This window comes from Petaurus breviceps, unplaced genomic scaffold, assembly GCF_028583685.1.
Source record: "Petaurus breviceps papuanus isolate PSGF00001 unplaced genomic scaffold, PetGlider_PUasm1.0 154, whole genome shotgun sequence".
NCBI lineage: Eukaryota > Metazoa > Chordata > Mammalia > Diprotodontia > Petauridae > Petaurus > Petaurus breviceps.
In genome coordinates, this window is record NW_027185715.1 from 3,639,089 (window position 1) to 3,655,497 (window position 16,409).

General features: G+C 38.2%; 1 protein-coding gene across 1 annotated transcript in view; it reads right to left on the reverse strand.

The window, feature by feature from the left end:
* The window catches only part of LRIG3 (leucine rich repeats and immunoglobulin like domains 3), a 61,561-nt gene extending 45,537 nt beyond the window's left edge, over positions 1-16,024 (reverse strand). The window contains exons 1-3 of the mRNA XM_069080559.1: positions 15,399-16,024; positions 9,337-9,408; positions 9,001-9,075 (exon numbers count right to left, since the gene is read on the reverse strand). Coding sequence (XP_068936660.1) covers positions 9,001-9,075; positions 9,337-9,408; positions 15,399-15,646 — 395 coding nt within the window. The 5' untranslated portion in view covers positions 15,647-16,024. The remainder of the gene's footprint in view (positions 1-9,000; positions 9,076-9,336; positions 9,409-15,398) is intronic.
* Positions 16,025-16,409: the final 385 nt, after the last annotated feature.

Genomic DNA, 16,409 nt, shown 5'->3' on the forward strand with positions numbered 1-16,409 from the left:
CCAATGTAGAGATAGCAGAACATTGATACTTCTGATTTCAGCTCCCTGATCCATTCCCAGCCATCATCCACAACCAGTCACGTCTTGCTATGGTTTCTATCCCTGTGGCAAGTTTCCCCCTAATGACTTGCACTGGAGCCATAGCAGGGCACCTAACTCCCCGTATAAAGGAATGGCTGGCAACCACCAAAAATCCTCCCTTTTTAAGCTTTTAAAATTAAGTTTTATTTAACAATTTTTTTCAGCTAAAGGAAAACTCCTATCAATTATACAATTACCATGAAATTTGGTCAAAATTCACCATTTCTTTATTTTTTTTTAATTTTAGCATCCTTTTAAAAATAAATGAGTTTTTTATTCTCTCCCTTCCACTCCTCCCTCACCCACTGAGAAGATAAGAAATGTGATATCAATTATACAAGTGAAATTATGCAAAATATAATTTTTTTAAAAAGCAAGAAAAATAAAATGAAAAAATTATGTTTCAATCTGCATTAAAAGCCTATCAGTTCTTTCTCTGGAGGTGGATAACATTTTCATAAGTCCATCAGAACTGTCTTCAATAATTATATTGTTCAGAATAACTAAGTCATTCTTAGTTGATAATCAAACAATATCGCTGTTACTGTACACAATGTACTCTTGGTTCTGCTGTCTCTTTGTATCAGTTCAGGTAAATCTTCCCAGTTTTTTTCTGAAAGCATTCTGCTCATCATTTCTTAAAGCACAACAGTATTCCATCACAATCATATACAACAACTTATTCAGCCATTCCTTAACTGATGGGGATCCCATCAATTTCCAATTCTTTGACACCACAGAGTTACTATAAATATTTTTGTACATATAGGTCCTTTTCCTTTGAAAAATGTACTCTTTTTAATCATAAAAACTTAATTATTATCAAGAAGAGAAAAAGATTCTATTTGCCTCATGTTTCTTGTCTCAAAACACTTCTCCTTACCCACACTGACCTTTGAAGTACTAAAAGAATAGAGATAACAGAAAAACAGGATATTATCTGGAAAACTTGACTGGAAAGCAATATTCTATAAGTTAACTTCTATAGTCTCATTTATTGTCTTACAGTATGTGACAAGGAAGCTGTTCTTATGGAATAAAATAACCAATACACACTCAGAAAAGTTGATCACGTGGCATGTGCCACCCCTGAGAAGCAGAACCTGGTGCAAAGGCAGGGACAGAGGGCAAAATGATCAAAGGTCATCTACAGGAGGAAGAAACCTCAGAAGCCACCTACTCCAAACCTCTCATTTCACTGATGTGCCCAAGGTCATGCAAGTACCAAATGTCAGAAGCCAAATCTGAAATCCGTTTCTGACTACACAGGGCTAGTATAACCAAGCAGCTCCTCCCCTCCCAACCTCCCTTCCCCCTTTTCCTTTTTACTTCTGTTTTAAAATGCATTCTAGTGTAAGAGGGCTAAAAGTGCCCCTGTATTAGCACCTATCTTTGGCTCAGTTGTAACCTGAGTTAACTCAGTCAAAAATGTGGTCAAGAGAGAAATCGGAGGCACAAAGTATCTGAATATTTTGTTATTTCAAAGTTCTGGATGATCAGTTTCCTATGTTATAAATTATCCTATAAGTAACAGCCTAGCCAAGCAGATAGATGATTAGTCTTTACATCAGAAAACTTTGCCTAGGACACCCATCTTAGGTGGGTGACCATGGGCAAGTCTCATGACCTCTCAGTGCCCCTAGGCAATTCAAAAACTGAGTTATAAATTAATTACTCATATGCATTAAAGGAGGGAGTTTTCTAAACTAATGAAGTCACAGGTTTGGATTTAAAAAAATTACACAAGGGTAAAATTTCATATACTGAATTTTCTTACAATGAGACACTTATAGTCAGTATTTTTAATGAGTCTGACTTTTTCATCACTCAAATGTAGGCAGCACTGTATTTATATCAGAATTTCAGGTTCATTCACACCTTTCCTTAGAAGGACAGTGATGGGGTGGGCCTAGACCTTTGATTCCATTGATATAGGGAACTCCTGGATGACGAAAATTCTTCCACCAATGCAGGTCTGTAACTTCAACCTTTAGCCTTCAAGTTGCCTATGGAATAGCAAGAGGTTAAAGTTCCTTGCCCAGAGTCACACTGCCAGTATGACTTGGCCAGTTCTAGAGCCCAGGAATTCTTGACTACAAATTCTGCCATGGGATCTCTCAACTTCCCTTGCAGACCATCTCTTTTTTTTTAATCTTTTTCCTTTCTGCCCTTGGCACACCATTCCATCTGTCACAAAAAAAGCTACCTCCATCATTTTAGAGTCAATTCTCTTTGGTCTTCTATAGCTTGTCACTAAACTGTCAGTTTTTCCTCTTTTCCATCCATATCTTCAAAGTCTAGTATCCCTCATCATTTCCCATCTGTATAACTGAACAGTTTAACTGGTCCTTGGGATTGCTGCGTTTCCCCTCCTCAATCTACGTCCATGCAAACTCCTGAATAATTTTCCCTAAAACATGCTTTGATTGTGTCATCCTCACGAAACCACAATAGTTCCACGTTATCCACAGCCTCAGTTTCCAATTTCCCTACTTTGTCCTCCACACAAGAAACTATGTAGACAGACAGACATGAATAAATAAATTAATGAATGAACAAAGAAAAGAATATTCTTTAATATTTACAAACACTCAAGTTTACAATTTTCACAGGTTATCTCATGTGTTCCTCTCAATAATCTTAGGGAGGTTGACAGGGAGGACAGTCTAACTCATTTTCATGGCATTACATAATTGAGAGCTGAAAGAGTTCTAGAGCAAGACACTATTCTAGTCCAACCTTTCATTATACAGGTGATGACTCTGAAGGTTAGAGAAGGTGATAAGGTCAAGGTTGGACAGGAAGTGGGTGAGGTCTCCTAAGTCTAAATCCACTGTTCTTTCTCCCTAAGACTTAGTCTCAGAATGGTCATGTGGCATGGTCGATAAACAGGATACTCAGGTCTCCCAAACCCTAATTCTGGGTTCTTTAGTCTGTATTACAAGGTCTCTTTATTTTATAAGCCAGTAGTGGAAGTTAATGTTTTTATGATGCTTTATAGAACTTCTTGTATTTCAACTATATTTTGGTATAATTGGTTTCCCTTGATATACCATGTTTCTTGATTTTATGCATTGAAAAAACTTTCTGAGAAGGCGTCCTAGGCTTTACCAGACTACAAAGGGGATCCAAGACACACACAAAAAGATTAATAACCTGTGATTCAAGGTTTATAAGGCATTTTCCCCCTCAAAATAACCCTGTAAAATAAGACTTCTGGATGCATCCTTATATTAGACTTTGATTCCATTACTACTCAGAAACACAAATCTTGTGCTTCAGTCAAGTCAGATTTCTCAGCATCCTCAGTTTTGCTGTTAGCCTCCACCCCACCCCAAAATGATCAGTTTTGCTGTAGAGTCAGGGAACTAGCTCAAACCTATCAAAAAGCCCTCTCCTTTTTCTTTCTACCTATCCAAATTCTACTCATCCACCTATCTCCTACATAGGACTTCCTACCTCCTCCTACATGGGGCTTTATTCATCTACTCTTGTCCACAATGATGCCTCCTTTCTTTGAACTCATCTATTACCTACTGTATACATTATACAATTTACTACTTCATTATTTGTTTAAGTTCTTCAGTAAGCTCCTATAATATTTTATATATAAGGCAATTCCCAGGGATGCAAAGACAAAACTTGTCTTTCTCAAGGGCCTTACATTCTACAGTGGGTATGTGTGTGGAGATAGGAACTTGGGAGGGGTTCCGATGACACAACATATACTCTAAGAAGTAAAATCAAAGTATAAATAAAGTCATCAAAGTAACTTCAAGAAAGAGAAAACCCTCAATTGACAAGTGATCGTAGGATATGAATAAACAGTTCTCAAAAGAATTACAAACCATTAAAAATCATATAAAAGAATATTCCAAAATCAGCACTAAGAAGAGAAGTACAAAATTTCACCTCATACCCAGTCAAACTGACAAATGTGATGAAAAACGAGAATATTCATTGATGGGAGGACTATGGAAAGAAGCGAATGCTAATACACTGTTGGTGGAGCTGTGAATTGGTCTAACAATTCTGGAAAGCAATTTGCAATGATGAAAAGGAAATTATTAAAATGCCTATACCCAGATATTCCACTGTTAGGCGCATGTTCCAAGGGCAATATAAAGAAAGACCCCATATATACCAAAATAGTTACAGCTTCTTTTTGGGGTTGGGGTGGGGGCTAAGACCAAAGATTTGCTAGCAAAAAAAATAGGCAAAAAGAAAGACCCCATATATACCAAAATGTTCACAGTGGGCTTTTGCTGCTGTTGTTATTTGGTAAAAGTACACACCTGGAAACAAAGTCAATGCCCATAAATGGGGGAATAACTAAACAGGTTATGGTATTGTAATGAACTATTACTGCACTACAAGAAATGCTGGATACAGAGATGCCTGGAAATACTTATGAGAACTAATTCAAAATGAAGCAGAACCAAGAAAACATCCATAATGACACATATTGTTACAATAATGTAAACAGAAAGAATAACAGTCAATAAGCATTTATTAAACACCTACTATGTACCAGGCACTGTGTTAAGAGCTGGGAATGCAAACAAAGAGCCCTCAAAGAGCTCAAAATAATCCAAGCCAAATGCTGTAAAATTAACGGTAAATACCAAGGCGGTCCCCAAAGAAGACAGATGAGAAAGCACTGTCTCTTTCCCCAGCTCTGTGCATCTATGCAGAAATGTGAGTGTGAAACAGGAAATGAGGTCAAAGTTTTTTGCCACGTTGGTTAGATCTGCTGAACTCATCTGAAACCCCTTTTAAAAATCCATTATTGGGGCAGTGGCCTGGAGTCAGGAGGACCTGAGTTCAGATCTGACTTCAGACACTTAACACTTACTAGCGGTGTGACCTTGGGCAAGTCATTTAACCCCCAAAGCCCTGGCTTCCCTCTCCAAAAAAAAAAGACAAAAACCAAAATCCATTATTATAAAAGATGGCTCTCTGGAAGGGAGGGAGAGACATTCAGATATGTAATGATCTGAATACAAAATATATCAATAAAAATTTACCTTAAAAATAGGGAAAGAACATGAAAACCTGGGAAGATCATGTCTTCTATCCTATACTGATTTGTCTCAAATTATTATACATGTGCTTTGTTACCCCAAACACAGAATAAGCTCCTCAAGAGAAATATCTAGGCCTCCTTCTACTATCACAATATCTACGCTTATTGCTGGGACCAAAGCAGATGTTCAAAAATTACGTGATTGCTAGCATTAGACATTAAGCATGTAAGTTGATCTGAAGATGTTCTCTGGATGAAAACAAGCAATGGTTAATAAGGGAGTGGATGTAGAAATGTATCTGAATATTAGTAAAATTGCATTTCACTAACTATTATACTGCACATCCCTGAATTTTGAGGGAAACAGACAAAAGCAATTTACTGTATATGACATCATCTTTACTAATGACTTAGCGGTAATTTCTAACTGTGGCAATTTTCATGCCACTGAAAACCAGTGCATTTGGCACAGTCATCACAAAATTAAAAGAAAATATTATGTCAAACAATTGTCCAAAATCTTTAGTCTACTCCCTCTCCTGACCTGCAGTTCCACTTGGTCAACTGTCTGCTGGACGTCTCTCCTTAGAGGTTGGGTAGGTATCTCAGTCCATTCCTCCTCCAAACATAGCTATTTCCATCACTTGGCATCACTCTCTTCCTAGTTACTGAGGTTTGTAATAGAGGTATTCTTGACTCTGACCTTACTTTTAGGTCTATTTACCACTCCACTCCACCCTCATATCTAATTAATTCTTAAGTCTTATTGATTCTACCTCACAATATCATGGGACGATAGATCAGCCCCTTCGTTTTATAGAAGAAACTAAGGCCAAGAACATTTAAGTGATGTGCTAAAGGTCACCCAGGTGAATGGCAGTCAGATCCTCTAATTTCAAATCCAATATGGACTCCATTAAACCACCCTGTTCTCCATACCTCTTCCCTACTTCTATACTAACAGTACCTTTATCAGCTCATACCTAAACTCCTCTACAATTGTTGATCAGTTATTTTTCAGTCATGTCCAACTCTTCCTGAGCCCATTTGGAGTGATCTTGGCAAAGATACTCGAGAGGTTTACCATTCTCTTCTCCAGCTCAGTCTACAAATAATGAAACTGAGACCAAGATGGGTAAGTGACTTGCCCAGGGTCACAAAGCTAGTAAGTGTTTGAGGCTGGATTTGAACTCAGGTCTACCTGACTCTAGGCCCAGTGCTCTTTCCATTGTACCATCCAGCTGCCCCACCCCAAACTCCTACAATAACCTATTTGATTTCCTTATTTCTAGTTTTCCCTCTCCAATCTATCTTTTCCCAAACCATCTTTTAAAGGCACAATTCCTACTCATTTCACTTTTCAGCTCAAAAACTGTGATTGGCTTCCTAACTCCTCCAATATTAAATACTAACTCCTTATTCTCAGCTCTTTTTTAGCTGTTTCTCAAATTCAACCCTTCAGTCTCTGTGAAAGCCATTCCCCATACATGGCATATAATCCAAATTAATCTGTACTAGTAGTCAAATTCCTATGGAGGATCAAGTTTGTAAAGGGAAGTAAATAAAGCTGGAGAGATAGTTTGGGGACCCCAATAGTGGAAGAGTCCTAAATGACAGGCTAAAAAGTTAGTATTTCATTCTAGAGCAGTGGGGAGCCACTAAAGGTGTTTGAGCAGGGGAATGACACAGCCAGATATATGTATTTTAAAAAGACTGCTTGTACAAGTATGTAGGGGCTAGAGTAGAGTAAGGAGGTAACCCTATGAATTATTTAAAAAACACCCCATTCCTCTTATTCACTGATCACATTTTATTTTGTAAAAATAGGTCATCAACTGAAATAAATATGCCTTTGGATTTTCCAGTTACAATTTTTTCTTTTAAAGAAAATGGATTTGCCTCTAAAAAAGCACCTCATCTATCTTTGGAGATGATTTATAAATTTTTAACAAATATACATGTGTTTCATATTACTTAATGAAACCTATAGACAAATAGAATAGCTATAGAAGAAAGAAATAAAATTGGGTCAGACAAGGAGGTTTTTCAGAATCTTCAGATCTGGGGGAAGAGGGTAAAGCTATTTGGACAATTTTATTATATTAAGCTAACAAGTGAGGGAAAATTACCTTTGGCTTCTGTGGAACCATTTCATAATTCCTTAAGTGAACTTTGTCAAATAATCACTGAGATCATTAATGAGACCATGAGATAGTAAAACAAAGGTGAGAGAGAATGGTTAACTCAATTTATTTTATGTATAGGGGGGAAAGACTCCAAAAGTTCAAAATAATCTGAGCATCTAACTTCAGATTCCACTCTTATTTTTCTGAATACTAATTATATCTTCAAAACTCCAAACCATCGGGCTATTTCCCCATATAACACTAGGTTGTCTAGTTAAATTCTGGGGAAAAAAAAAAAAAGGTTTTCCTCCACTGCCATGCGGGCGACAATATTCCATTTCTGTCCTTCTCCAGAGCCAGTCCTTTTTGGATTTGCTCCTCTAACAACATTCATAAGGTATCTAGTGACCTCAAGGAGTATCTAAAGGAATCACCCAATGTCTTGGCAAGGATTTCAGAGTCAAATGGCAGCTTCCCAAGCATTAAATTTGCCTAAAGACATGTAAAAGACAAAAACTAAAACTTCACAAAGTTCTAAGATGGCTTAGCTTATTGTGAGACAGAAAATTAATTAACAAAAATTATCATGTAACACACACGCGTTCGCACACACACATACATACACACACCATAAGTTCCTCTTAAAATTTAGTAGTTATTGGTCAAATACCATCTGCTTTTTCTTTCATTCTTTTCTGATTCAGATCTGTGGAAAAACCACCTCAGTATCAGATGTCACTTAGTTCTTATTCAAACAGAAGAGTGCAGACATTGTGGCTGCACCAGGGACTTAGCTGACCTAGGCGCAGAGTAAAAACAAACCTCTATAAATCACCAGATGTAAGCAATTGAAGAGTGATCATTTTAATTAATTGAACAGCTTCCTTCAAATTTACTTCATTACTTCAACCTTTCTAGCACCTTTCCCAGAAACCTAAGATATTTAAAAAATGAATTCTACTTTTTTTCTAATTTCACTGGTTTAAAAGACAATCTAAAGTGATTTCAAGTTTCCTATGTTTGTTTACTTTCACATCCAGAATTAACATGAAAACCAAAATACGTGCATTTGAAAAATTTTATTTGAAAATACCTTTAAAAGTGAAGGTTATACCAAAACCAATCTTAAAAGTACAACTATAAACACTTAATCTGGCCTAGATGTTTGGAAACTGGAAAACAGTCTTAATTTTAATGAAAAACTTATACAGAAGATATAGTAGCCAAAAGTATTTATGTTCTGAACCACATATTCAATTTTAACTTGATATTTTGGGTCAATGTTTCCAAATCTATACACAAAATCCTGACTTTCATTACTGGCGCCACTTTGGGAGACATATGATGGCTTATTACTAACTCCTATTACTCTTCAAAAAACAGTGCTGATCTTTCTCCATGAGGAAATACGTAATCCATAGTCCCCAGGCAAGATGCCAAGCACTAAACACCACTGGAATTAAGCCTCACATCATCAAATGTGTCCATAAAGGCTGAGGTGATTCGAATGAATCCTGGAGACCAGAAGAAGAATATGGCTGCATGGTGACATTACCTAACTTTATGCTGCCATACAATCACAGGCTCTGAAACACAATGATCTGATTTAAAGGCAGTATGTATCAACTACTTGCACCTGTCTTCATGACATAATACATTAAATATGCCAAACTACCCCCCCAGGATTGTTTTCCACAACTTTAAGCACTGGTACTCTGGCAGAGGGTCATTGCCCTCCTACATCAAAGAGCGATGATACTGACTTACAGGGAGAGAAGAGTGATATTTGCTGCTGCTGGTCCCAGATTAGGTATGGTCTCGAATTCATTGTTGTTCAATTTCCTAGGAGTTCCAAAAAAGAGCACATCAGTCCAATGGTAATGTATAATGATGATTATCTAAACTTGTAAAAATGATACCCTGGCCTCCCAAATTTTAAGTAATATTATTTAAGTGTTTATAATATATACACACACGTATTCCTATATAGGCACACATACATATATACATATATATATATACACACACATACACACATATGGGTACCACATTCCTTGATCTAAACACCAAGTTTAAAATAACCTAGAGCTTAACATTACTTACACTTCTTGAAGTCTCTGGAGGTGACTCAGAGAACTTGCTTTGATTAAAGACAATTTGTTGTGACTTAAGTCCCTGTGAGGTAACAAAAATAAAGTTAGTATAAATAAACCCAACCACATTTAATAGGTCTTAACTATCTGCATTGAGATTATGGGTGTCTCCATCAACATTAGATAGGGTATATAAAACTTGCTCACATATTTTCCACGAACTACTTCACAACAAAAACACCAACTTTGAGAACAAAATGAGTCTAGGACGTTGGCGATTTCAAATGCTTTTAACCCACAAACTTTTAAAAAGATGGTTCTTGGCACCTGGTGAACAGGCCCTTTGTGAACCGGTTGTTCCTCTCTCTTGATATGATGAAGTCATGCCATGCAAAAAGTGGCTAATTAGGCAGGTTGCTGAAACTGCAGCCTCTGAAGAAATCTTATTACCATAAAATTAAGTATTAAAGCACTTAGTTGAGCCAAACAAAATAGACGTTACTTTTCAAACATGTTTGTTTGCTTGGGTTCATTTAATTCATCATTGACTGTCTCAGCATTTGTATTAAAAAAACAAAACACAAAACCCTTTAATCCTTACTTCCTTAGGATCATTCAATCCAATCTTCTTAATTTTTCTTTTTAAATTGCATAGTTTAAGTACAGATTGAGCATGAGGAAAACAACTATTGTATCACCCACTGAACAAGACAAATGATTAGTAAAAATCCTGTTAAAGAAAATGTGGGTTTTTCAAGTAGGGGAAAAAAAAGTTCCCTACTAAAAACTTCAAGATTCCTGATAGCATCTATTTCCATAACATAATTAAAAGATAAGGAGCAAAAGTCACTTTTGATATAAAACTCAATAGTTTTGCAGGATGTCACCTTAATATTTAAGGACCAAGGAGATCTAGAGAATACAAGCTGAACAGGTTGTCTTCAACATGGTGTAAAGAAAAGGGAACCACTGAACAGATTATGAAAGCCACAAAATTCAGGCTAGAAATTAGTCTGGCTATGAGTTCCCCTCCAATTTAGGTTAACCAGTTTTTAAAGGATTAATTCTTTCAATGTTTAAACAGCTAATTAACCATGCAGATAAACCAAAGTTTGTTGTAGAAGATACAAGTCATTTAAGGTGGGCATATGAGAAATATGCAAAATCCTAAGAAGGCTGTCAAGTTTTCTATCAGCAATCCTATCCATCTAGAATTAGCAATATTAGTGTAAACCTGGATTTCTACACTTCACCTCAAAAATTCCACTAAGGTTTTACTCAAAACATTTTTGCCTAAGGACCTACCAGACAGTAACAGACATGAGTAGATTTGTTCTGGTAGGGTTATAACATGAAAAAAAAATCTGGCAGAGTATTTAAACTATAAAAATCCTGCAATTACAACCACTGCTGTGCATGATCACCATAGTGGAGCCAGACACTTTCACTTACAGCTCAAGCACACATCCATCTGGACTCGATCAAGGGAACCGTGAGCAGAACAATTCATATTATGTTTGGAGTAAAAATTGTGCTCAATTTTAGCCCCATTGATGTTCACTGATTTCCCATACATTTAAAAAAAAAATCATCAAAGAAAACAGTTCTTTACCTGCAAGGCCAATTAAAGTCAATATACAGCCTAAGACCATTTAAGGGTCTCTGTATAGTCACAAATCCTTAAATGTCATCCTGCACATAGTAGGGTTTGAAAAATGCTTGCCAAAATGAGTAACTTAGTTATGATCAGACTATACATCTGTATTTTTCCATTATTTCTCAAAGTTTTAAATGAGGGGAGAGGGGTAAAAAACTGCAGGAACCATACTTTATAAGCATGGGTCTGAGTGTATTAAATTTCTTTAAAAAATAATCATTTTTTTTTTCCTTTTTGAAGGGAAAGGGAGTGAGGAGGCTGGCCAAAGAAAAATGAAAAAATAAAATATCATTTAATCTTTTTCTCACGTTAACTAATGTTGCACAACCAAAAATGATGAGGAATAAGGGTCACTTTAAAGTGACAATCAATAAATCACTGAGATCCCCAACAATAGGCCTTTCAAGTGAAAAGCCACTCTTTTGGACTCTGGCACGTGCAAGTGATAATGGCTTTTCTAATCCAGGTACAGAGATGGAAACACTTGTCTAACACTTTCATTGCTGAGGTTTTTCTACTAGGAGAAACATATTGGGGGGGAGGCAGGAAGACAGAGAAGATTCTCTCTTAAAGCTGTTTCTACTAACTAAAGACTTAGAGTTGTGAAACTTTTATGTAGCTAAATTTACCTTTCCTACAGCTTATATTTAAGAAACTCTTCTTTCATAACCAATATGCCACATTCTCCTAAATGTAAGCTCATACTATATGTAGGGTATACTTAAAAACAGTTTTAACATATAGAATTTCAGTATTTTTTTAATCTTCAGTTTCAATTCCCTCTCAAAAAGGAAAACTTCATCTTTGTCTACTTTTTTATTTTTATTTTTTTAATACATAGAGACGTGGTAAAGGTGAAGAGGGAGTGTTCGTGTGCCTGTGTGTTTGCAGGAGGAATGGGTGAGGGGGAAGGGGACAACAGGTGGAAAAGAGTTTAAATATTTACCAAGATCTTGAAGAGCAAAATATTTGAAATTAAGACCTCTCAGAGAAGAGCCTCTTCAAGACTCTCCCTCTCCCCACACTTTGTAAGAAAGTGAACAAGATGAAAATATTTAATTTGCAACATTTTGTTAGAGCTAGACTTTTCTTCCTTTTAGCATTCAGAAACCTGACTCCCAAGTCAAATTTTAAAATGCAAATCCAGCAACAGCTTCTTAATCAATCCCACTGGGGCCTGTAGAGCTGCTAATTCAGCAGAAATCTGTAAGGCTAAAAAACAAAAAGCCAGGCTGTAGCTGTTTTAAGACAGTGATCCAAAGTGACTCATAAATCAGCTTGCTATGTTCAAGTTTTAGTCTGGAAAATACAGAAAAACAGCTGTGAAAACCATAAAGGCCATTTTTCCCCTGACAATCTTGGTAAAGACTGAGAGGATGTAGAAAGAGGCCAACACCGAAGATGTAACATTAGCAGAGACTACCTTGTGGACATTCACTTGGGCCTCAAGGAGATCTCAAAAATTCCTAGGTGATAAGGTAAATAATTCTAAAATTCCAGGGAGAATTTAATAATAGTTGAGAGACTGGCAAGGGTACAACTTCTCCCCCTCCTAGCTATGAAACTTTCATTCTAACAAGATTCAGAGCACATTTGTAAGCACATACTCCAGAAGTAAACTCAAGTCCAACTTTGAAGGCAGTTGTAAACAAAGTTTTCCCAAATATTTATCAGTTTTTTAATTCTCAAAGAACCACTTTCATTCAAATATTAATTTTACTTTCTGTGAGTTAGGCTAAGTAGAATACTCTTGTTTACAGTCTCAATTCCTTCACTTTCCATAGGATGCTTCTAATCACAGGTCAAAACTACAATTGAGCAGATTAAAAAAAAAATGTCATCAGTTACAAACAACAGTAAACTCACCAGATACTAACTTTCTAAACAAAAGACAAGTCTTCTTAAAAAAAAAAAAAACAGAAAAGACAGACTTTCACTAGTTCTTTCCCTTAAGGGAAAAAGGTGTTAATTTGTTCACACCAAGTACGGGATGCAGAGGAAAAAAAAGAAATTCTTTACTTACTCTCAGACTTAGAAACAAAACATTTATCTCCATATGCCCCCTCCAAGCTTTTCTAATTATGCAAAATATAAGCAGTAGGTGTCTTCCCCCACACCCTGCCAAAGATTTTCAAGTGAGAAAATAGCAAAGGTTTTGCAAAACCCAATTCCACATGTTGTCCCACTCCCTTCCTTTATAAAGTGCAGAGAGGGGCCTCCTAAAGCTTTCTCCACAAACAAAAGAAGCATTTACATGAAAGAATTTGGACCACACGGTTGGTAACACCTACAAAGATGGTTAAAAGTCACAGAAGTACAAGAATGACACAGCTGGCCAATGAGTGATCACAGCAGGGTTTCTGACAACAGACCCTGTGCTTATTTATACAAGTGGGACTTATTTTCACATAAGTTTCAGGAATGTGAACTTGAAGAAAGACAATTTACTACAGGCCGGAAATGTAATTAAAGACTGCACTAACCAAATAAATTGCAATTTGTTTTTAGTGCACCACCAAATTATCTGCAAAACAAAATCCTAATTAGGTCAGTGCACTTTTAAGACAATGCTTAAATTGTTATTGAACCCCCTTTGGTTTAACAACTTGCAACCAAGGGATACAGCTGCTTTTTAAGATTTTCTACACTTACCCACACCCTCTCCACCCCCAACCCCCAGAAAACAAAATGTGGATTATATCTATAAGCTTAAATTAAGTTGGGCTATAAGAAATTCTTCAATGTTGATTAGATTCGGTGGGTGAGAAAAGCACTTCCAGCCTACCTGTGAAAAAGAAAAGCTGATTTTCTTTTTCTCAGGCCTGGATTATTCATTGGTGCCCACCTCCAGCCATTTCAGTGTTCAGTTCCATATGTCATCAATAGAGCCATTCACTTTTCATGAAGGAGGCAGCATGACCTCCAGATGAGGCAAATGAACAGAATTAGCCACAGCTAATTGGAAGTCTTCCTGTTTTTTAAAGACCTTATCTCTCCTTCTTGAACAATAAAATCAACGCTCCTGGAGGGCAGGTGCTGTCTTCATTTTTATCTTTGATGGCCACTTACTAGGAAAGCACCTTGCACATGGTAGACTGTACTGAAATCAATAAAACTGCTAGTCTAATCATCTTGATGACAAAAATGAAAAATAAATTCAGGCCTCCAGCATCACCTTTTCAAAATCCCAGATTTCCACTGAGGTTTCCAATATTTTTTTCTTACAATTATGCCAATGGGCACCAAATCTCTATGGAATAAGATTTTGCTAAACACAATGCATTATATTTAAAATGTTGCTTTTTAAACTACCAGACTAAATATTCAGTTGCTGGAAGGCATAGTATATGACAAAACTTAGTACACTGTTTTATTGTAATTTCTTTAAATTAAATTTTATTGTAATTTCTTTAAACTATTTTAAGTTATTTAAGCAAAAACTAATTTCTGGATAACCATACAAGGCTCTCGTAGGCCTAATTTCTATCCTACAAAATATACTTTTGTTTTCTTTTAGCGTGGAAAACTACTTTAAAATATAATGTTCCATAAAAAAAAAAAAAGGTGCCTAAATTCCCAAAAACCAGGAGGGAAGAATTGGGAGAGATCACCAAATAACAAACATTTTCTTTTCTTTCTTTTTCTGCAACTCATGTGGAACAGTATTAGGCATGCTAGCTTCACGTGTCAAATGCCTAAGCTGTGGACCAGTTCGCATTACTTTTGCCCCGTTTTTTTTTTTTTTTTTTAACTCACGGTCTCCTCCAAACACTTCATGCTAAGGAGAGCAATTCACCTACTGAAGCAACAGGCCCTGCGTAATTTCATTTGATTTTCTACCACCACGTAGGAGAACGAACCAGGAACTAAAAACCTTGGAGAGGAGAGAAGCCAAAAGGCCTCCTTATGTAAAATTCCGAAGGAACAGCATGGTAAACAGGGGCAAAGAACAAACAGATCCCTTTGTTGCACGAAGGCTATTAAGAAAGGATCAAGGAGTGCCTGCGCAAATTGCCAATTGCAACCTGGAGCCCACTAGGTGTCTGGGCAAATGGGGAGGCCAGGAAGGGCGCGATATTGGTCAGAAATTCAACTTTTAACCAAAAGACCCCAACCTGGGATCAAACATCAACTCTGGGGAGGCGGCAGGTTGCCTCTGGACCCCGTCCCTCTTGACTGAGTATCTACTTCGAGGAGCAGTAGAGCGAGCCCAACAGAAGGGGTTCCTTCCCCAACCGCAGCACCCCCAGCCAGAGGGCACCAATAAAAACATACAGCAGACGGCCAGTGGCGGCGGGTGGAAACTGAGCCCAGACCTAGGCGCCTTCCCGGGCACTGTCCCAGCAAGGACCTGGGCTGGAGCCGCATTCCAGGGAACACGATCAGGGACAAGTCCCGGAAGAATAAGTACTTACAGCTGCACTACCCAGGGCGGGAGAGGCTCTGGCAGCCCGGTCAGCCTCTTGCGGCTGCAGTCCAACAGGTTCCGTAGGCATCGGCAGGGAGCGGGACACCGTGGGGAGGTGGAGGCACCGGCGGGTGGGTGCTCGCCACCCATCTTGTTGCTGCTCTGCCCCGCGGCGGAACCCACAAAGCCCAACAGAGTGGGGAGCAGTAGCCCCATTCCCAGCGCGGCGGCAGCGCGGAGCCTCGAGTGCCCCATCGCGGGGGCTCCCTGTGCCGCTTGGCCCGGAGCTTTCAGCAGCCCCCGCCCCACAATCGCTCTAGTACGTATACTCACACTCACACACACTCACACTCACGACACGGACTCAGCAACAACTCCTGCGCCCGCGAGAGTCCACACACACACACCCCACTCACTCACACTTTCTCCTTTTATTCCAAACAACGAATTCCGTTCATGCTTCTGCACTGCAGGCACGAAGAGAAGACGGAGCCTGCGAGGGCTACAAAGTTGCACTCCGAGCTTCTGCGCGCTCCAAAGCACGATCCCTCCCCCAGAAAACTTTTTCCCCCTCCCTACCCCACAGCAACGTGAGAAACCCGAGCAGCTAAGACGGGGAGCCAAAGGAACCAAGGAGCCGCTTCCTATTGGTCGGAAAGAGCCCCCACGTGACAAAAACAAGGCTAAAGGGAGGGGACAAAGGATAAAGTGGAGCTGAGATTGTAGGAAATTCCAAGTGCTGTTTGCTAGCCTCCCGGACTAGACTTTCGCAGTTGGACCAGAATTTACTCCTGTTCCTTAGTCTGGAATGTCGCATTGCCCAAAAGAGCAAGGAGACCAGACGCTGGGTAGAACCGACTAAAGTGAGTTAGTTAAAAGGAAACAAATGCACCAAACTTTACCCGGGAAGTTGGACTCAGAGGTGTCTTCCGAAATCAGTTCTGCCTTTTTATCCTCCATTTCCAGCTTAGAGAAAATTTGAAGTTAGTTTTCACACAGTAAATGTATTCTATGTAAC